We start from the raw sequence: 14,891 nt of genomic DNA, 5'->3' as shown, positions 1-14,891 counted from the left end.
CTCCTCCCAGAAACCCTGTGGCTGAACCGGATCTGAGTTTCCTGATTCCTGTCTGGCAGAAGGGGAGCAGATCTCCTCCCTGCCTCCTCTCCCCAGGCTCTAGCCCTGGCCCCAAATCTCCATGGCAACCCCTGGACACAGTTCTGAACCAAAGGAGGAGGATCTGGAAGGCGGAGCACAAAGATCATACTGAAGAGACCAGGGGGCTGGAGGACTTGTCTCCTTCTTCTCCTTGTGTCCCACCAGCCTCCCTGCTGGCCTGACCAGGCCCCATACCCCAGTCTCCCCAGAAACCCCAAGCTGAAGATTCTGTGGGTCTGCCCCATTGCTGGGCACAGCAGAGCCTGGATGGAGGCTTGTCTTCTGCAGTTGCCCCAAAGGTTGCTCTTGCTGGGGGCAGCCGCCCTGACTGCAACTGCTTTGGAGACAGGTAAGTATGAGGGGGCTTGGTTGGGGTACCCAGAAGACTTGGGCCCCCACCATCCTTAGAGAATATGTCTCCCCAGTCAGCACTCGTCTTGCTGGGCTGAGACCTTTTGAGTTGGAGGAGGCTGGGAAACTGTGTTTCCAGTTTGCTTGGCATCCCCAAGTCCAACCCTAAGCCTTCTGGAAGGCTGGACCTCCCACTCACCTAGAAGCAGGAGTCTGGGAGCGGGCAGGACAGCCCTCAGGGCCTGCTTTGCAAAACTCTGTAGGCTTTGGATTCAGAAAAGCTGCATTTACACACTCTGCCACTTCTTCTGTTTGTACCTTTGAGATCATTGTTTCAACTCTCTGTCTGAATTTCTTTGGCAGTAAAATGAAAATAATAGGCCCTTGCCCCTTAAAGGCAATGATTATTGTGCATATAAGATGAGATAAGCCACGCAAGACACTTCACAATGCCTGGCACATAAAAGGTGCCCAATTCCTGGCCGGGCACGGTGGCTCACACCTGTAATCCCAGCACTTTGTGATGCTGAGGTGGGCGGATCAGGAGGTCAGGAGATCGAGACCAGCCTGGCCAACATGGTGAAACCCCATCTCTACTAAAAATACAAAAATTAGCTGGGCATGGTGGCATCTGCCTGTAATCCCAGCTACTTGGGAGGCTGAGGCAGGAGAATCGCTTGAACCAGGGAGTCGGAGGCTGCAGTGAGCCGAGATTGCACTACTGCACTCCAGCCTGGCAACAGAGAGAGACTCTGTCTCAAAAAAAAAAAAAAAAAAAAAAAAAAAAAAAAAAAGGGGGTGCCCAATTTGCTTACTCTCTAAACTCCATGCCTGCTCTATGTACCTTCACGGTTGGCTCTGGCTTTAGCAGAGAAATACCAAATATTGGAAAGTGCTTCATATCCTGAGCTCTGATGAAGGATTTTTTTCCTCAAAGACCCTCATCCTGACTGGTCCTCAAGCACCCACTGGTCCCTATCTTGCACCAGAAAACCCACCTACTCTTTTCTCTCTGTCTTTACAGAAATCAGGGCTACTTTGAGTACTCACACATCATCTCATTTAATCCTCACAACAACCCTGTACCAGTGAGGATATTTTGGGCTGTAAGTAACAGACAACAAACTAAATGGGGCTTAAATGGTAGGATATTTGCTGTTTCACTTAAGAGTGGTCATAGGTAATTCCAGAGATGGTTAACTCAACGGCTCAACAATGTCACTGTTCCTCTGAAATGCTCTGACCTCATCTTTGCAAAATGGCTGCTGCAGCTCTGGACATCCCGTCCTCATCCTCAGTCAGCAACTTTCAAAAGCAGGAAGAAAAGGGGCTCCTTATCACACAGCTCTCCTTTTTTTTTTTTTTTTTTTTTGTGATGGAGTCTTGCTGTGTTGCCCAGGCTAGAGTGCAGTGGCGCGATCTCGGCTTGCTGCAACCTCCGCCTCCCGAGTTCAAGAAATTCTCCTGCCTCAGCCTCTCAAATAGTTGGGATTACAGGTGCGTGCCACCACGCCCAGCTAATTTTTTGTAGAAACGGGGTTTCACCATGTTGGCCAGGCTGGTCTCAAACTCCTGACCTCAGGTGATCCACCCGCCGTGGCCTCCAAAGTGCTGGGATTACTGGCGTGAGCCACCGTGCTTGGCCCCGCATCTTAGGGTTTTGAATAAGGGATTGTAGATTTGAATTAAATTAAATTAAATCATTTAGTCCTCACAATCATTCTGAGATTGCTTAATCATCCCCATCTTACCGATAAGGAAACTGAGGCTCAGAGAGGGCTAGTGGATCACACAGCCGGCAGGGGGCAGAGTCGAGTTCGGGGTCGCGCCGCGCGGCTCCAGGGTCCGTGCCTTCCGCTGCAGCCGACCTGGCGGACCTGTGCGGGCAGACGTGGCAGGGGGACGGGCTGCTGCTGCGCTCGCATGCCGCCTCGCTCAGGTTCTACTTCGTGGCTCCGGACACGGACTGCTGGCTCTGGATGCAGGCGGCGGCCCCCGGCGACCGGATCCGCTTCCAGTTCCGCTTCTTCCTGGTCTACAGCCTGACCCCCGCGCCCCCGGCGCTCAACACCTCCTCCCCGGCCCCGGCCGGCCCGTGCGCCCCCGGCTCCTACCTGCAGTTCTACGAGGGCCCGCCGGGGGCGCCCCGGCCCCTGGGGTCCGCCCTCTGCGGCCTGACCATCCCGGTCCCCGTGGCATCCTCCGGCCCCTTCCTAGGCCTGCGCCTGGTTACGAGAGGCCGCCAGCCCCGCGTGGACTTCGTGGGCGAAGGCACCTCTTTCCGTCTGGGTGAGCTGGGGCTGAAGGCCGGGACGGGGCCCTATGCAGAGGCCATGCGGGACTGGGGCCACAGTGGGGGCCCCGGGGAGGGCTGCTGCCAACGGGAATGGCGCGGGCGCCCGAAGCACAAGGTGGCAGGGACTGGGTCTAAAGGGAGGGAAGAAGGTAGTGGCTAGTGGCAGGGTCACAATAAGGGACCTCCCGGATCTTAAGAGTCAACCATATAAATCTGGCTACCGTGGATGTGTGTGCCAGACTGTCCTACCAGCCCCAGTGCACACACACATACACACACACACACACACACACACAACTTCCTCCCCACACACATTCACACAGAACTCCCACACATGTACACACCTCACACTCTGACATCCACACACACGACACATGCAACCCACGCACCTCATCGCCCCCACACACTCCACACTCATGCCTTTCACTCACTGCAGCACACGCCTCACGGTGCACACTCACCATTATCACACACCTCATATGCACACAGTACCACCTTGCATGCTTACACACAGCTCCCACGCTCTCATGCCACATGCTGGCTGCTCCGCGCTGGGTCAGCCCTTCAGATGTTTGAGAAGGGTGTGGTCAGGACTCTCCAGGCCTGTAGGCAGCAGAAACCAACTCAAGCCAGGAAAGGGGCCTCTTGGAACTGCAATTAATAATACTCACCCGACTGGGCGCCCTGGCTTACACCTGTAATCCCAGCACTTTGGGAGGCCAAGGCATGAGGATCACTTGAGTTCAGGAATTCAAGACCAGCCTGGGTGACAGAGAGAGACCTGCCTAAAACAACAACAACAAATTTTTAAAATACAATAATTAAAAAATAATAAAATTAATAACAGTACTTGCCCCATAAGGGTATTGTGGGGCCTCAATGGGCCAGGATGTGAAGTATTTACAGCTGTGCCTGGAAGTCAGTACGTGTTAGCTGCTGTCCTCCACCCTCCTCCCCCTGAAACACTCACCCACGCTCTCATCCGCATCCTCAACAGCAGCTATCTCCTGCCCACACCCCCACATTGTCACCATGGGACCACACACCCTGCTGTGTCGTGGGCCGGACCGGGATCCTCACCTCAGGCTTCCGCTTCTGGCCTCAGGACCTTGTGGTGCCTACTTCCGCTGCCAGAATGGCAGGTGCATCCCCTCAAGCCTCGTGTGTGACCCCTGGGGCATGGACAACTGTGGCGACGGCAGTGACCAGGGCTCCTGGCCACCAGCTGACTGCAGAGGTCAGTGCGGGGTATGGACTGGGCCCTACCGAACAGCTGGAAGGAAGCCTGGCCGGCTGTAACTCCCCTTCCCTAGGGCAGGGCCCGGGTGGGGAGGCAGGAGAGAGGAAAGCGGAAGTGTGGAATCGGCTTAGGCCAAGGGCTGGAGGGGCAGAGCAGTCAGGCAGAGAGCTACGCTGCAGATGTATTGCATCCGGCAGATTCCAAATGATGCTTTAGTGGTGGAAACTTTTGCTAAATGGGACCTGGCTAAATGAGGCCCAAGACGTTCAAAGGAGATACCCTCTCCTTAACTGGATGGTGGTCCTGGGGCTCTGGCTGCCTGATGTCTCTCTGAGGTCCCTGAGTGTCACCCTCAAGACATAATTTGAAAACCATCAATCCAGTCTGACTCCCACACTTTACAGATCGGGAAACTGAGGCCTAGAGAGAAGTGACTTGCCCAAGGTCATAAAGCCAGTGAGTAAAATGAGCAGGAATGATCTCTGTAGACAGGGGAGTGGGATAGGAGGGCTAGGGTTGGTGGAAGGGACCAGAATAAATCACCCAGGAATAACCTTCCTGGGGATCTAGAGATGTTCCACCTGCCCACCACACCCAATTAGGAGTGGGATGGAGGTAGGGCTGCCAGGTACAGTTGAACAGGGGTGAAACACAGTTTCCCAGAACCCCACATACTTAGCTTCCCCATCCCCCGCTCAGCCATCTTTGCAGGTTCCTGGTCATTTCCCTGATGCTGTCTGCTTTGTGCCTGAGACCCAGGTCCTATGTCCCGTTGTCCTCCATCCAGGCTCATTCCCTTGTGGATCTCATTTATACTGTATCACCAGTGGGACTTGTCTTTGAACTTCAGCTACATAACCTTCTCCCTGCTCAGCATCTCTGCGTGGATGTATAGGTGAAATCTCAAACTTAACTTGCCCCACACTGGACTCCTGGTCCACAGCCCTCCCTGCATCCTGCTTCCCTCTCACTGAGCAGCAGCTTCACATTCCAGATGCCCAGGCCTCACACTGAGTCATCTTTTACTTCCCGCTCAACCCATAGCCTATAACCCATAACCAAGCCAGCGACAAGTCCTTCGAAAGCTCTCCAGACTCTGACCCTTCTCACACTTGCTCTGCCATCACCTGGTTTGAGCCACCACCAGTTCTCGTCTGGGTTGTTCTAATAACTTCTGAACTGGTCTCCCTCCTTCTGTCCTTTGCCTCTGACAGCATGTTCTTCCCGTGGAAGCCTGGGGGAGGCTTCTTTTTCTTTCAAATGAACTTGTTTATTTATTTATTTGTTTAGTGTTTTGAGATAGGGTCTCATTCTGTTATCCAGGCTGGAGTGCAGTGGCACCATCTCGGCTCACTGCAACCTCTGCTTCCTGGGCTCAGGTGTTCCTCCCACCTCAGCCTCCAGAGCAGCTGGGACTACACCGTGCGCTGCCATGCCCAGCTAATTTTTGTGTTTTTTGTAGAGATGAGGTCTCACTATATTGCAAGGGCTAGTCTCAAACTCCTGGGCTCAAGTGATCTTCCCGCCTTGGCCTCCCAAAGTGCTGGGATTGCATGAACTTCATTTCTCAGGGCAGTGTTAGATTTACAAAAAAATTGAGAAGATAGTACAGAAAATTCTCATATACCCAGCACTCAGTTTGGGTGCTATTATTGACATTTTACATTAGTATGAGACATTTGTTTTAATTAATGAAGCAATATTAACTAAAGTCCACAGTGTATTCAGTTTTCCCTAGTTTTTGCCTAATGTCCTTTTTCTGTCCCAGGATCCCATTCAGCATCTCATGTTACACTTATTTATTTATTTATTTTATTACTTTTTTTCAGATAGAGTCTTGCTGTGTTGCCTAGGCTAGATAGACTGCAGTGGCATGATCTCGGCTCACTGCAACCTCCGCCTCCCGGGTTCAAGCAATTCTCCTGCCTCAGCCTCCCGTGTAGCTGGGATTACAGGTGCACACCACCACACCCAGCTAATTTTTGTATTTTTAATAGAGACGGGGTTTCGCCATGTTGGCCAGACTGGTCTAACTCCTGACCTCAAGTGATCCACCCGCCTTGGCCTCCCAAAGTGCTGGGATTACAGGCGTGAGCCTACGCGCCCAGCCTCATGTTACATTCATTAATCGTCATCATGCCTCTTTAGGCTCCCCTTGGCAGTGGCAGTTTCTCAGGATTTCCTTGTTTTTGATGACCTTGACAGTTGCGAGTACTGCTCAGGATTTTGTAGGATGCCCCACTATTGGGATTTATTTGGTACTTTTCTCATAATAAGACTGGAGTTACAGTTCACAGAAGTGAAATGCCATCTTTATCACATCATATCAAAGGCACACATGCCCAACATGACTTTGGTGTTGGGTGGTGTTGGGTGGTGGTTGACGCTGACCTTGACCGCCTGGCTGAAGTCGTGTCTGCTTGATTTCTCCACTGTTGCTTTTGGCCCCATCTTTCCCCACTGTATTCTTGGGAATTCACTATGTGTAGCCCACTTGAGTGGGGATTTATGCTTTCCCGCCAGAGGAACCTTTTAAAGCAGTAACTCAGGTTATGTCACTCTCCTGCTCAAAACCCTCATCTCGCTCATCGAAGGCAAAGCCTCCCTCGGGCTGGAAAGCCCTGCACGATCTGGCCCCGCCCCTTATTTCCTGGCCCCGCCTCTTCTTTCCCGACCCTGCCTCCTCCCTGGCCCCACCTCCTCCCTGGCCCTGCCTCCCCTCCACACTCCGGCCTTGTTCTGGCCTTTGTAGTAGCTGTGTCCTCTACCACTTTTCTTCTGAGATCTGCATTGCAAGCTCATTCCTTTGCTTCCCGGTGGGTCTCTAGTTAAGTTCTTCCCTGACTCCTTTATATAAAAATAGCAACCCTGGCCAAGTGCAGTGGCTTGCGCCTGTAATCCCAGCACTTTGGGAGGCCAAGACGGACGGATCACCTGTAGTCGGGAGTTAGAGACCAACCTGACCAACATGGAGAAACCCCGTTTGTACTAAAAATACAAAATTAGCCGGGCGTGGTGGCATATGCCTGTAGTCCCAGCTACTCGGGAGGCTGAGGCAGGAGAATCGCTTGAACCCAGGAGGCATAGGTTTTGGTGAGCCAAGATTACTCCATTGCACTCCAGCCTGGGCAACAAGAGCAAAACTCCTCCTCAAAAAAAAAAAAAAAAAAAAAAAGAAGTCATATTATTAATAACTGTTAATATATTATATTCTAATATGCATATTAGAATAGTCAAAATCACAGAGACAGGAAGTAGAGCCATGGTCACCAGGGGCTGGGGAGGTGGGGACAAGGAGGATATGGAGTTAATGGAATTGATGGAGTTTCAGTTCAGGCAGATGCAAAGTTCTGGAGATGGACGGCGGTGATGGCTGCCCAGTGTGAATGTGTATTAGTCCGTCCTCGCATTGCTATAAAAAAACACCGGAGACTGGGTAATTTATAAAGAAAAGAGGTTTAATTGTCTCACAGTTCTGCAGGTTGTACAGGAAGCATGATGCAGGCATCTGCTCAGCATCTGGAGATGCCTCAGGAAACTTACGCCTCAGGAAACTTACAATCTTGGCAGAAGGCGAGGGGAGCAGGTGCAGCCAGAGTAGGAGAGAGAGTGGGGAGGCACTGCACACTTTAAACAACCAGATCTTGCAAGAACTCACTATCATGAGAACAGCACTAAGGGGTTGGTGCTAAACTATTCATGAGAAATCCACCCCCATGATCCAATCACCTCCCACCAGGCCCCACCTCCAACACTGGGAATTACAATTTGACCTGTGATTAGGGTGGGAACACAGATCCAAACCCTATCAGAATATATTTAATGCCACTGAACTGTACCCCTAACCATGGTTAAATGGTAAATGTTATGTGCTTTGCCACAGTAGGAAAAGCAGCAGCCCTGCCCCCACCAACATGAGTAATTTTTCTCACTAGCACGTGTCTCCTTGGGACCGAAATTCTATTCACGTGTTTTGTTTCTCCCCACACTAAACTCCCAGTTCCATGAAGACATATTTGTCATGTGCTTATGGTTGTATCCCCCAGTTGCTAAAGCCATGCCTGGGGCATAGGAGATGCTCAAGGAATACTAGTCAAATGAATGGAAGAATGAACCTCTATGGCTCAGTTTCCTTATCTGTGAAATGCGGATAAACCTCACCCTTCAGAATTGTCGTAAACTGTAAGCTGCATACATAGGTAAAGGGCCCAGCACAGAGTGTGGTGCTTGATGTACAGAAAATGCTCATGGCTGGGCACGGTGGCTCACGCCTGTAATCCCAGCATTTTGGGAGGCTAAGGCAGGTGGATCGCTTGAGCTCAGGAGTCAAGACCAGCTTGGGCAACATAGTGAGATCCTGTCTCTACAAAAAATAAAAAAATTAGCTAGGTGTGGTGGCGTGTGCTGGTAGTCCCAGCTACTCAGGAGGCTGAGCTGGGAGGATCGCTTGAGCCTGGGAGGCAGAAGTTGCAGTGAGTGGTGACTGCGCCCCTGGATTCCAGCCTGGGCGACAGAGTGAGACCCTGCCTCAATGCTCAGTACATGTACACCCTCTTCCTTGAGAAGTAGCTCCACTCATAGACCGTAGGCCCTGGAGCCAGACCGTGTGAATTCAAGTCCTCCTATCACTTCCAGCTAAGTGACCTTGGCAAGTGACAACCTCTCTGTAAAATGGAAACACAAAGAGTGACAAACTAGGGAAGTCTTGTGAGGACTGAATGAAACACGCAAGTGCCCCAGAAAGGGCAGTTCTCAGTGTGCTAGTTCTGTTCTTTCCCATGTAGGTCGCTCTCCAGTGCCCAGCGAGACAGGAAGTACAGACCACCACACCTCCAGCTCTCCGACTCCCTCTCCAGCTCTTGGGTCCGCAGGATCCCTCCGGATTGCAGCTGAGAGGAGTCCCCCAGCAGGCAGGGACCCCACGAGACAGGACACAGCTTTGGAAGGTTACACCCTGCTCCTACTCTCCCCGCCAAAATCACACCTGTCCCTCTCCAGGTGATGGAGACAGGGGCAGTGGGCCCAGGCTAAGGCCTGAGTGGACTTTCTCCTCCCACAGGCCCCCAGCTCCAAGGGGTGGTGCTGGCCTCCTCGATGCTCCTGGCTTCTGCTGGCCTCCTCATGGGCCTCCTCTGGTGCTGGTGCTCTCCTAGCTGGCTGGCCTGGCAACCTGGCGCCTGTGGCCTCTGCCTCCGCTGCAGCACATCTGCCATTTGCTACCCATGTCCCAGCCAGGTCTCCCCAGGGGGCTGCAGCTGAGTGGCCCAGCCTTCCAGGGTCAGGGAGGCCATCCCTAGAGGGCTTTGGGCACATGGGAATGAGACTAGGCTCTGGGGTCAGACAGACTCTTTGGGTTCTAACCTGGCTCTGTGTCTGATGTTGGACAGGCCTCTTGACCCTCTGAGACTCAGCTGCCCCTCCAGAAAATAGGACGATTCCTGCCTCACAGGGTTGGGGGTCTGGGAGCCTCACTGATCCAAAAACACCTTGCTTCACCCCCCGATCTCACCTGCCCCGCTCTGCCCCACCCACAGACTCCACTGAGTGAAGCCCTCATCAAAGACACGGGAGGCCCCTGGCGGGGATAGCACCGTTTATTAAGAAAAATCAAGACAAAGACCACAGGAGGGTCCCTTCTAGGACACAGAGGCCAGGCGTCCCAACCCCACAGTCTGGGAGCCACTGGCAGGATGGCACTCGAGCTGGATCTTCAGGCTCCCGCAGATGGGGCAGGGTGGTCGGTGGTCATATCCCCCTCCTCTCTCTCCCAGTTGTGAGTTCTGCCTTCCCCCACCCAAGGCACTAGCTCTTCCTGGGCACCAGCGGCATCTGAGGAGTCCCTGGGCCTTCACTTCCAGATGAGTGGGGATGTGGCCTGGGGTGGGCAAGGCCCGGTGGGCGGGGCCTTCTCAGTGCTGGGCTCTGCCTGTAGCAGCTCCTGGTAAGAGTTGGGGTGGGTTTTCCCTTACAGCCCCTGAGGGAGGAACCCCGGGCTGTGTGCTGGCAGAAGGGGGTGGGAATGCAGGCCAGGAGGAGGGCGTGGTAGGAAGGGGAGGCTGCCAGAGGAGGTGCCAGGGGCTGGGTGGAGGTGGGTGGGGGTGCTGAAAAACGAGCTGGTGGGGATGGGGACCGCCTGCCCAGCGGTGAGCTGCCTTTTGCTCCACAGCCGGTACTAAAGACAATTCCCAATCCTGAGTGGGTGGCAGAGGTTCCTGCGATGCCCGTCTCAGGTAGCTGTGGGGCACCAGCCTACAAGCCGAGGCTGGCTCTCCTAGGAGTGAGAACTGCCCAAGGGCTGCAGAAACAGGCCACCCAGCTCTATCTTGGGGGCTCCATTGGTGGGTAGGGGGAGAGTGGGGGCAGTTCTGGGCCCACCCAGCCACCATTCCTGACCCCAAGTCCTGGTGGCTTTCTGAGGCGCCTACTCCCATCAAACCTGCCTTGCCCGCCAGCCTTGTGGCTTTGCCCAGCTGTGTGGGTGGGGGTGGCGTGCCCACCTCCAGTCCAGCCCAGGGCGGTAGCAGCAAAGCGTGGCATCGCCTCAGTTTCTTACAAAAATTCATAATAATATTAATAATAATATACTCGACGTTGTCGGGCTGGGGCGCGGCCCGGGAGTCCGTGTGGGGCTGGCAGGTGCCTACGAGGGGCAGGGGCGTGTGTTGGCCCCGGCCTGGGCGCGGTGCTGCAGGTCCAGGGGCTGTGGGGGCGGGGCGCCGGGTTGGGCCGAGTGCAGCACCAGGTTCTTGACACAGCCTGTGATGCCCGAGGAGAACCTGCCCCCGGTCAGAATGGTCACGTCGGGGGCTCCGCCTGCCAGGAGGTGAGAGGACAGGGCTTGTGGGCTCCAGCAGCCCAGGAGGCGAGGAAGGCCGGGTGAGCTCCAGCCCCAAGGGAGTGCTGTTCCTGCCCTTGCCCTGAGAAGGAGCCCCAGACTTACCGATGTAGACGCTGCCCTTGGCATTGACTGCCACGTTGGGACCTGGGGACCGGCCGCTGACCAGCTCCTCACCGTCGACCTGGATGGAACCTCTGCGGCCCTCCCTGCAATGGACCTGGGTCAGGCCCCTTCCCACAAACTCCCCGGTCCTCCCCAGCGCCACGACAGAGTCCCCTCCCTCTGGCACCGAGATTCCAGACTCAGAAGTCTGTCCCTGTTCCCCAAGCTCTCTTTCCCCGGCTGAACAAGAGATTGGCCCCACGAAGGCAGCTTCCTCGTTTCTGCGCCCAGGTTTCCTCCTGCCCCGAGGGCGCTCGCTTGCCCCCAGCGGCGTGCAGTCCGAGATAGAAGCTTGAGCCCTGGCTGGTGGGTTCTCCCCTCCCCTGGCTTTAAGTTCTGTCTCCACAGAGCTCAATGCCTGCCTCTCTGCCCATGGTCGGGGGCGTCCTGCCCCACTCCAGAACACTGGGTCCCGTCCCGAGTGCCCGGCAGGGTCCCTTACCGCAGTGCTGTCACTCGGTGCCACTCGCCGTCATTGATGGGGTCCTCAGAGACCAGGCGGGCCTCCCCACTACCCAGCTGGTACCTGTAGTCATCCAGGCCCAAGAAGTGTGAGCTGGGGCAGGATGGGGGGGTGGGGTGCTGGGACCAGGGAAGGGAGAGGAAGGGCCAGGTGCCAGGACCCACCTGAAGACAAGGTGCCCATCTTGAAGCCCGAGACTGATGAAGTCCTTGCCTCGGCCGGCCTCTCCCACCTCCTGCCAGGGAAGCACAGGGTCTCTGGGGTCCCCAGCCTGGAGAGCGGAGGCTGCCGAGGCCAGGAGGCTCCGCTTTCCCCTCTCCCCACCACTCTGGCCACCAGGAAACCAGCTTCCTGCCCCAGGAGCCCCAAGAGTCTGGCCAGATGCCCACACTCACCACACCCTGCCAGAGCAGGAGGCCATTGGCCGTGCTGGTCCGAACCTCCAGCTCGATGGTCTCGGGCACCTCGGGCAGGCTGCGGAGGAAGAGTGGGTGAGGGGACAGAAGTCCCAGATTCCCGTCCTCCCCATTAGGCCCACGGGCTCTCCCAACGCCAGTCTCACCTCCTGGAGAAGATACGGCCAGGGAAGGCAAGGAAGCCATCATCGTGGAAATATGCTCCGTATTGCCCAGGGGCATCTGCGGGAGAGAGGGAGATGGTGCCACACCTGCCACATCAGGCATCAATCCCCAGTCAGTTCCACTGACCCCCACCTCCACGCCAACATGAAGGACTAGGGGGCTCTGAGCCTGCAGTCCCTGGGGACCCAAGGGAGTTGTCGACAGAATTCAGGGGGCCTGTGACTTTGGATGGGAAAGCATTACACCTCAATTTCACTCACTTCTCACTGAAATTGAGCAGTTCTTTCAATGAGATGTAGGCAAGAAACCAAAGTAGTAGTGGTAGGACCTGCAACTTTGTTACTAGTATTTGCTTATCACATTACAGTAGCTGCAAATATTTCAAAATATCATTTACACATATTGCTGCTTTGAAACTGTGGTAGTAGGCCGGGCGCGGTGGCTCAAGCCTGTAATCCCAGCACTTTGGGAGGCCGAGACGGGCGGATCACGAGGTCAGGAGATCGAGACCATCCTGGCTGACACAGTGAAACCCCATCTCTACTAAAAAATACAAAAAAACTAGCCGGGCGAGGTGGCGGGCGCCTGTAGTCCCAGCTACTCGGGAGGCTGAGGCAGGAGAATGGCATGAACCTGGGAGGCGGAGCTTGCAGTGAGCCAAGATCACGCCACTGCACTCCAGCCTGGGCGGCAGAGCGAGACTCTGTCTCAAAAAAAAAAAAAAAAAAAAAAAAAGACACTGTGGTAGCTACTGAGACCACCGGATCTTGTTATTTGATGTATTAATAAAGAAGCACACATAGAGCAAGTCAGAAAACTTAAAAAATGTTTTGATTACTTTACTTCAGCATAATTGCTTTCCTTAAATCAATGCATTTTATTTTATTTTGTGCAGTCAACAGGATCCATGTCGGGTGACGCGCCATTCTACTTGCCAAGTTCTGTCTGTCTTTAGCCCTGAAAGTCCCACATCCCAAGAAACCCCTCAGTCTGGAGCTACTGGGACGGTTGGTCACCTTGGACCATGGCAATAAATGATTCAGAGCCTTGGTGTTCTCTCCATCTTACAGATGGGCAGGCAGGCTCAGGCGAGTGACTGGCCCAGGATGTGGGGGGAACTAAGATTGCAACCTGGACCTTTTAGCCCTGATGTCCATACTGTGTGTGGCTCTACCACCCCCAGCCCTATCTGTTCACGACCCATCCTACAGGCTGGCAGTGGCCATAGTAGCTCTGGCAGGGGGCAAGAGCAGGGGACCCTCTCCTACCCTCTGCCAAATGATGAGGAGAACGGCTGACATTTACCAAGCACCTACGATGTGCCTGTGCGGTGAGTGTCCCATCCAGCCACAGACACCATTGCATTTAACTCAATCCTTACGACAACCCTATGAATGAAGATTATATGTAGATATGTCTTATTTTATTTATTGTTTTGAGATGGAGTCTTGCTCTGTGGCCCAGGCTGGAGTGCAGTGGCACAATCTTGGTTCACTACAACGTCCACCTCCCAGGTTCAAGCAATTCTTCTGCCTTGGCCTCCCAAGTAGCTGGGACTACAGGTGCACACCACCATGCCCGGCTAATTTTTGTACTTTTAGTAGAGATGTTGGCCAGGCTAGTCTCGAACTCCTGATCTCAGGTGATCCACCCACCTTGGCTTCCCAAAGTGTTGGGATGACAGGTGTGAGCCACCGCACCCAGTCTTATTTTTTATTTTTTTGAGACAGGGTCTTGGTCTGTTGCCCAGGCTGGAGTGCAGTGACACAATCTTAGCTCACTACAGCCTCGACCTCCTGGGCTCAAGTGATCCTTCTGCCTCGGCTGGGACCACAGCCATGTGCACCACACCCAGCTAATTCTTAAATTTTTTGTAGAGATGAGGTCTCCCTGTGTTGCCCAGGTTGATCTTGAACTCCTGGGCTCATGTGATCCTCCTGCCTGTCTCTCGAGTAGCTGGGACCATAGATGAGCGCCACCATGCCCAGCTACTTTTTGTATTTTTTTGTAGAGACAGGATTTCGCCTTGTTGCCCAGGCTGGTATAGAACTCCTGGGCTCAAGTAATCTGCCCGCCACAGCCTCCCAAACTGCTGGGATTATAGGCGTCAGTCACCACGCCCAGCTGAATATAGTATTTTTTTTTTTTTTTGAGAGGGAGTTTCACTCTTGTTGCCCAGGCTGGAGTGCAGTGGTGGGATCTCGGCTCACTGCAACCTCTACCTCCCAGGTTCGAGCGATTCTCCTGCCTCAGCCTCCGGAGTAGCTGGGATTACAGGCATGTGCCACCACGCCCAGCTAATTTTGTATTTTTAGTAGAGATGGGGTTTCTCCATGTTGGTCAGGCTGGTGTCAAATTCCCGACCTCAGGTGATCTGCCCGCTTCAGCATCCCAAAGTGCTGGGATTACAGGCATGAGCCACCACGCCCAGCCAGCTGAATATAATATTAACAACAGCTAACATTCTGTACTGACTCTGTACCAGACATTGTTCTAGGCATTTAAAGAGGACTAAGTGGCTAGGTGAGGTGGCTTATGCCCGTATTTCCAGCACTTTAGGGGGATGAGGGGGGCAGATCACCTGAGGTCAGGAGTTAGAGACCGGCCTGGCCAACATGGTGAAACCCCATCTCTACAAAAAATACAAAAATTAGCTGGGTGTGGTGGCAGGCACCTGTAATCCCAGCTACTTAGGAAGCTGAGGCAGCAGAATCACTTAAATCTGGGAGGCGGAGGTTGCAGTGAGCTGAGATTGTGCTACTGCACTCTGGCCTGGGTGACAGAGCCAGACTCCACCTTAAAAAAAATGCACTAAGTAATTTTACTCTCACATAAAAGTTTATCCAGATCATTAGGGAAAGATGTTACTCATCTTCATT

At 53.9% G+C, this 14,891-nt stretch overlaps 2 protein-coding genes across 11 annotated transcripts in view; one reads left to right on the top strand and one right to left on the bottom strand.

The window, feature by feature from the left end:
* Positions 1 to 237: 237 nt before the first annotated feature.
* LDLRAD2 (low density lipoprotein receptor class A domain containing 2) lies at positions 238 to 11,173 on the top strand. The gene is made up of 5 exons (XM_045378625.3): positions 238 to 430; positions 2,296 to 2,721; positions 3,834 to 3,965; positions 8,753 to 8,914; positions 9,028 to 11,173. The coding sequence occupies exons 1-5, from the start codon at positions 349 to 351 to the stop codon at positions 9,225 to 9,227; spliced, it is 1,002 nt and encodes a 333-aa protein (XP_045234560.2). The 5' UTR covers positions 238 to 348; the 3' UTR covers positions 9,228 to 11,173.
* The window catches only part of HSPG2 (heparan sulfate proteoglycan 2), a 117,369-nt gene continuing 112,022 nt past the window's right edge, over positions 9,545 to 14,891 (bottom strand). For all 10 annotated transcript variants that reach the window (XM_045378591.3, XM_065528196.2, XM_065528204.2 and 7 more), the window contains 6 exons: positions 11,994 to 12,069; positions 11,827 to 11,905; positions 11,596 to 11,666; positions 11,411 to 11,494; positions 10,909 to 11,012; positions 9,545 to 10,781 (listed from right to left, as the gene is read on the bottom strand). In XM_045378591.3, coding sequence (XP_045234526.3) covers positions 10,609 to 10,781; positions 10,909 to 11,012; positions 11,411 to 11,494; positions 11,596 to 11,666; positions 11,827 to 11,905; positions 11,994 to 12,069 — 587 coding nt within the window. In that variant the 3' untranslated portion in view covers positions 9,545 to 10,608. The remainder of the gene's footprint in view (positions 10,782 to 10,908; positions 11,013 to 11,410; positions 11,495 to 11,595; positions 11,667 to 11,826; positions 11,906 to 11,993; positions 12,070 to 14,891) is intronic.

The sequence above is a fragment of the Macaca fascicularis genome, chromosome 1, assembly GCF_037993035.2.
Source record: "Macaca fascicularis isolate 582-1 chromosome 1, T2T-MFA8v1.1".
Taxonomy (NCBI): Eukaryota; Metazoa; Chordata; class Mammalia; order Primates; family Cercopithecidae; genus Macaca; species Macaca fascicularis.
The sequence above is the reverse complement of the archived record's forward strand: the minus strand, read 5'-3'. Positions and strand labels throughout refer to the sequence as shown.